General features: G+C 41.1%; 1 protein-coding gene across 9 annotated transcripts in view; it reads left to right on the forward strand.

Moving 5' to 3' along the window:
- Nucleotides 1–4,971, forward strand: part of LOC108542653 (transducin-like enhancer protein 4) — a 159,590-nt gene extending 154,619 nt beyond the window's left edge. For all 9 annotated transcript variants that reach the window (XM_017892733.1, XM_017892740.1, XM_017892734.1 and 6 more), the window contains one exon: nt 3,246–4,971. In XM_017892733.1, the coding sequence (XP_017748222.1) occupies nt 3,246–3,353 (108 nt within the window). In that variant the 3' untranslated portion in view covers nt 3,354–4,971. The remainder of the gene's footprint in view (nt 1–3,245) is intronic.
- Nucleotides 4,972–6,295: the final 1,324 nt, after the last annotated feature.

A 6,295-nucleotide genomic window follows, 5' to 3' on the forward strand; every position in this document is an offset into this window, starting at 1 on the left:
TAGTTGATGCAGTTTCTTCCTAGCATTGATGGTCTTTACATTTTGGCATGTTTTTGCAGTGGCTGGTACCAGTTGTTCCTTTCCATGTTTAGTGTTTCCTTCAGGATCTCTTGTAGGGCAGGCCTGGTGGTGACAAAATCTCTCAGCATTTGCTTGTCTGTAAAGGATTTTATTTATCCCTCACTTATGAAACTTAGTTTGGCTGGATATGAAATTCTGAGTTGAAAATTCTTTCCTTTAACAGTGTTGAATACTGGCCCCCACTCTCTTCTGGCTTGTAGGGTTTCTGCCGAGAGATCTGCTATTAGTCTGATGGGCTTCCCTTTGTGGGTAACCCGACCTTTCTCTCTGGCTGCCCTTAACATTTTTTCCTTCATTTCAACTTTGGTGAATCTGACCATTATGTTTCTTGGAGTTGCTCTTCTCGAGGAGTATCTTCGTGGTCTCTGTATTTCCTGAATTTCAATGTTGGCCTGCCTTGCTAAGTTGGGGAAGTTCTCCTGGATGATACCCTGCAGAGTGTTTTCCAGCTTGGTTGCATTCTCCCCTTCACTTTCAGGTACACCAGTCAGACGTAGATTTGGTCTTTTCACATAGTCCCATATTTCTTGGAGTCTTTGTTCATTTCTTTTTACTCTTTTTTCTCTAAACTTTTCTTCTCGCTTCATTTCATTCATTTGATCTTCAATCACTGATACCCTTTCTTCCAGTTGATCAAGTCAGTTACTGAAGCTTGTACATTTGACACGTAGTTCTCATGTCATGGTTTTCATCTCTATCAGATTGTTTAAGGACTTCTCTGCATTGGTTATTCTAGTTAGCCATTCATCAAATCTTTTTACAAGGTTTTTAGTTTCTTTGCGCTGGGATCGTAATTCCTCCTTTAGCTCAGAGAAGTTTGATCGTCTGAAGTCTTCTTCTCTCAACTCATCAAAGTCATTCTCCGTCCAGCTTTGTTCCATTGCTGGAGAGGAGCTGCATTCCTTTTGAAGGGGAGAGGCACTCTGATTTTTAGAATTTCCAGCTTTTCTCTTCTGCTTTTTCCCCATCTTTGTGGTTTTATCTACCTTTGGTCTTTGATGAGGGTGACGTACAGATGGAGTTTCGGTGTGGATGTCCTTTCTGTTTGTTAGTTTTCCTTCTAACAGTCAGGACCCTCAGCTGCAGATCTGTTGGAGTTTGCTCGAGATCCACTACAGACCCTGTTTGCCTGGGTATCAGCAGCGGAGGCTGCAGAAGAGTGAATATTGCTGAACTGCAAATGTTGCTGTCTGATCATTCCTTTGGAAGCTTTGTCTCAGAGGTGTACCCAGCCATGTGAGGTGTGAGGTGTCAGTCTGCCCCTAGTGTGGGGTGTCTCCCAGTTAGGCTACTCGGGGGTCAGGGACCCACTTGAGCAGACAGTCTGTCCGTTCTCAGATCCCAGACTCCGTGCTGGGAAAACCACTACTCTCTTCAATGCCATCAGACAGGGACATTTATATTTGCAGAGGTTTCTGCTGCCTTTTGTTTGGCTATGCCCTGTCCCCAGAGGTGGAGTCTACAGAGGCAGGCAGGCAGGCAGGCCTCCTTGAGCTGCGATGGGCTCCACCTAGTTCGAGCTTCCAGGTGGCTTTGTTTACCTACTTAAGCCTCAGTGTGCACCCCTGAATGGGCACCCCTCCCCCAGGCTCTCTGCCGCCTTGCAGTTAGATCTCAGACTGGTGTGCTGTTTGCTAAGACCCTTGGATAAGCACAGTATTAGGGTGGGAGTGACCCGATTTTCCATGTGTTGTATGTCACGGTTTCCCTTGGCTAGGAAAGGGATTTCCCTTCCCCCTTGCGCTTCCCGGGTGAGGCGATGCCTCGCCCTGCTTTGGCTCTCGCTCGTTGGGCTGCACCCGCTGTCCTGCACCGACTGTCCAACACGCCCCAGTGAGGTGAACCTGGTACCTAAGTAGAAAATGCAGAAATCTCCTGTCTTCTGTATTGCTTACGCAGGGAGCTAGAGGCTGGAGCTGTTCCTGTTCGGCCATCTTGGTGCGGATCTCGAAGCCTATAATTTAATACAGCATTTTTCATATCATGGATTATCACTTGTTAGATAGTCCCAACTGTGCTTAAAATAAAAAAGTACACTTTTTATAGTAAGCCTAAGTACTATGTCTTTAAGTGTTTAAAGTATTCAGAGTCCTGGTTAAAATCATGTGTTGTTTTCATTTTAAATGAACACAGTTTAGTTAAAAGTTAACATTGAATCCTTCATACTACAGTTGAATATGGTATATACAAAACTCTATGGTATGTTTTTCTTTTTAACTGTTGAACCTCTCCCCTCTTGCAAATTTGTGTTACATTTTAACAGTGGGAGCATTAGGCTTTTCACTAGAAATAATTTTATAATTCTTTGTTTTTTTTTAATGTGTTTTCAGTGCCATTTCTCATATCTGATCTCACTGAACTCTGCTGCATCCCTCTGAGGTGGTAGACAGGTAAAATGTCTACCTATTTGCTATTGTAAGGAAACCGAGATGCAGACAGGTTAAGTGACCTGTGCTGTGTTCCACAGCTCAACCTAATTCCAACCATCTGTTTGAAGTTGAGGGTTTTTCATGCCAATAACACCCCCCTCTTAACGGTAGAATAGGGCTTGAAATAAGGTCTTGCTTTGCCAGCAGAGGTGCTCAAACCATTGGCTTGCCTGCCTACCTGATGTCCCCAGGGCAGAAGCCTCCTGACTGACCCAGTGAGGTGTTGCCAAGGGTGGATCCGATCCACCTCTGCCATTTTAAGAAAGTGCCACGTGGTGGCTCATGCCTGTAATCTCAGGCATAATTTGGGAGGTCAAAGCAAGAGGATCGCTTGAGCCCAGGAGTTTGAGACCAGCCTGGGCAACTTAGTGAGACCCTGTCTCTACAAAAGGAAAGTTAAAAAATTAGGTGTATAGGACACAATGATGTCATAGTCCCAGCAGTTCAGGAGACTGAGGTGGGAGGATTGCTTGAGCTCGGAAGGTCAAGGCTGCCGTGAGCTGTGGTCACACCACTGCAGTCCATCCTGAGTGACCGAGAGAGACCCTGTCTCGTTAAAAAATAAATAAATAAATAAAAAGGCAGCAACACTCTCCGTGACCACATTTCACCTTTCCTTGACTGGGCTCCTGTTTGGTGAAGGAGCACATTACATTTGCATTTGCTCCGAGTCCTCCATACTCATGGAATTTTCTTTCGGTATTTAACATTTTTGATTATATGTTTCTTTCGTAGTCCAAAGAATCCTCATCGGTGCTTAGCTGTGACATCTCCGTGGATGACAAATACATTGTCACTGGCTCTGGTGATAAGAAGGCCACAGTTTATGAAGTTATTTATTAAGGACAAATCTTCATGCAGACTGGACTCCTCCTGGTAGCACTTTGCTCTGTCATCCTTTTTGTTCACCCCCCATCCCCGCATCTAAAAACCAAGGATTTCAGATACTCATTGCAGTCGTGGAGTTTAAATCCCCTTTCTTAACCTCACTTCCCACTTGCTATTGAATTGTGAATAGTCATTAAAAACCTGTGATACCAAATCTTCAGCTATCTACTTGGAAGAACATGGAATAAGCATACTTAACGGTGAACAGAATCTTTAATTATGTATTATATCTGTAATATATTTATTTTGTTTAAAGAAGGCTTTCTAACAATGACTGACTAAATAAAGCTGTCTGCTCCTGCATTGATAATGAAGGTGCGTTGTATTTGATACCCCTCCCCCCCTTTTTTTGGCAAAGGAGGGGAAAGGAAGGTTTAAAATAATTGATTTAAAATGTCACTAAATGTAGACTGATGACTGTATAGAGATGTGAAATGTATAATTACACATGGAAGCAATATGTTGCTGTGTTGTTACTAGGTTTTTTTGTTTTTGTTTTCTACATCTTTTAAAGACCTTTGGAAATTTGGCTGAACAATTAGAACACAACAGGCCATCTCATACTCATTTGGATCTATTTAGACGACGTTAACCAATATATCTATAGCTTTAGATTATATTCGATAAAAGTAATTGGACTTTTTTCTTTTTTTGACTCGTTGACAAGTGTCTTTGTAATATGTTTTTAGTTCCCTTTTTTGTTGTATTATAGACAGATGAACAAATTAAATTTGGCCTCAAAGAGAGAACTTAATCCCTTCTGGATATTTTTGCCACGTTTCTTTGCAAAAGGAGATACATATATATATCTTTAGTCAGTTTTGTTGTTATGAGAAATTATGGGTTATTTTGTGGCATGCTCTTTGGGAGCTGCACAGTTATGGGGAGGACTCCCACTGCTGTGCAAGTTAAGTCTTTCACAAATCAAGGACAGCAGAGAAGGGTTTGCAGAGACCTCCCTCTGAAAAACACAAAGAATGGACTCTCTCCTGGGATGAGGACTTGCTTTCTTTACCTCCGGTTCTTTCCATGTCTTAGTTGGATGTCCCTGAAATGGACACAGGCTGTGCCATTGTGCCAGAAACATTGTGTTATCTTTTATGTTGTTGTTGTTGCTGTTAAAACTATAATATGTGACTTCTTTTTTTATTATTATTTTTTGTTTGAATGCTTTAAAAATCTTTTAAGTCTGTGGATCTGCTGATGTACAGTGCCTTTGCTGCTATGGATCAAAATCAAAAGAACCGTGTAGATATACTTTATTGTATAAGTAGAAAATTACTTAATTTCATACTAGAAATGGGTGGATGCTGCAAGTTGAAATGGACTGTCCATTGACGTTCCTAATGTGGTAGCAGAAAAAAAAAATGGTGTCTTAAGTGCTTAGTGTTTGATGTCATTAACAGTTTCGTAAAACTCTACAGTGTAGAAAGATTTTGATACTAAACTGTGCATTGTACATAGTTCTAATGCATTGTATTGACCACCAGTACTTCTATAATGGTAGATTGTTTGTGCATTCAGACTTTTAAGCATTAAACATAAATAACTTCTAGTATGCTTATTTTTCTAATTCTTTGTCTTGATGACATTAGTTTATTTTTTATCTTTGGCTGTGCCACTCCTATATATTAAAAATGCCTAGTTTTTTCGAGGGAGATTGTTGATAAGGTAATGTGGGTTTTTTTGTTGTTGTTAAAGTAGTGTGGATTTTTTCATTGTTGCTACTTTTGTTTTGGTTTTGTCTTTACTTGAAAGGAGCTAGAAAAGGTAGGTGATAAAAGTTAACAGTGACCAGTTGGTGCTAAATATTTATTGAGTACTTCTTTGATCTGTAAAAGTACTGCCTATCAAAAGGTTATCATGTCCCTCAAACCCTTGATGCTTTAGAGGTATGCTGTTCAATATGGTTACCCTAGGCATTTGTGGCTCTTTAAATTTATTAAAGTTAAATAAAACTAGAAATCCAATTTACCAGTCACACGAACTACATTTCAAGTGTCAAGTAGCCACATGTGGCTAATGGCTACCGTATTGGACTGGACACATGAACACGGCCTTTAAGTTAGCCCATGTAAACCATTGCCAGCCATTTGGGTTTGGGAAGCATTTCTAGCATAACACACTGAGATCTTTACACCAGGCTTCTTGGGCTGCTACTGGTTGGGTGTATGAAGATTCAGTATGAGGAGGAGTTTAAATTAAAATTCTAAAGTGCTGGGACTCAAAAATCTGACATTTTAAGGTTCTACTAAGTAGGAGGATTAGAAGCCCCACAGTATTCTGGAAGGATCGTCTGTAACAGAGATACTGACTTTGGTTGCTGAGTTAAGTACAGTATTCATCAGTTGGACTGGAAGCTGCACTTCCAGTGTGATACCATGTGCGTTGTTACATCGAATGATGATGCACAAGTCAGTCAAGGCTGGCTGAAAAATTAAAAACCATAAATAACACGGGGGTAAGTGATCATCTTCAAAGGTGTGTCCCCTAGACAGGATGGTGGAGTTTATGTTGGACTGGGAAGGAATAATCTTCAATATCTGCTATGTACAGAGCACTGTACTGGCTTATATTACATATATATATGTATAATGTGTATATAATATATACATATAATATTAGCCACCTACACATTATCTCAGGTTTTTCACAGCTCGTGTACCTATGTGATCCAAAGATTTAGCCTCAGGGAAAAGCGAGTCTGAGGAAGGTACTAATGCATCGAGTATATCTGTACACACTGGAAGACTAGGGGCATCTGGCGTTAAGAGGGAGGTGGTTATCCAGGTAAGGCACAGAGCAGAGTTGTCCATTGGACTGACACAGTGGACCACACATTGTCCTAATAACATCTGAGCTCTGGGTGGCTTTGGAGAGGAGAAGCTGGCGATCCC

The sequence above is a fragment of the Rhinopithecus bieti genome, unplaced genomic scaffold (genome assembly GCF_001698545.2).
Source record: "Rhinopithecus bieti isolate Rb0 unplaced genomic scaffold, ASM169854v2 scaffold_19708, whole genome shotgun sequence".
In the NCBI taxonomy this organism is placed as follows: Eukaryota; Metazoa; Chordata; class Mammalia; order Primates; family Cercopithecidae; genus Rhinopithecus; species Rhinopithecus bieti.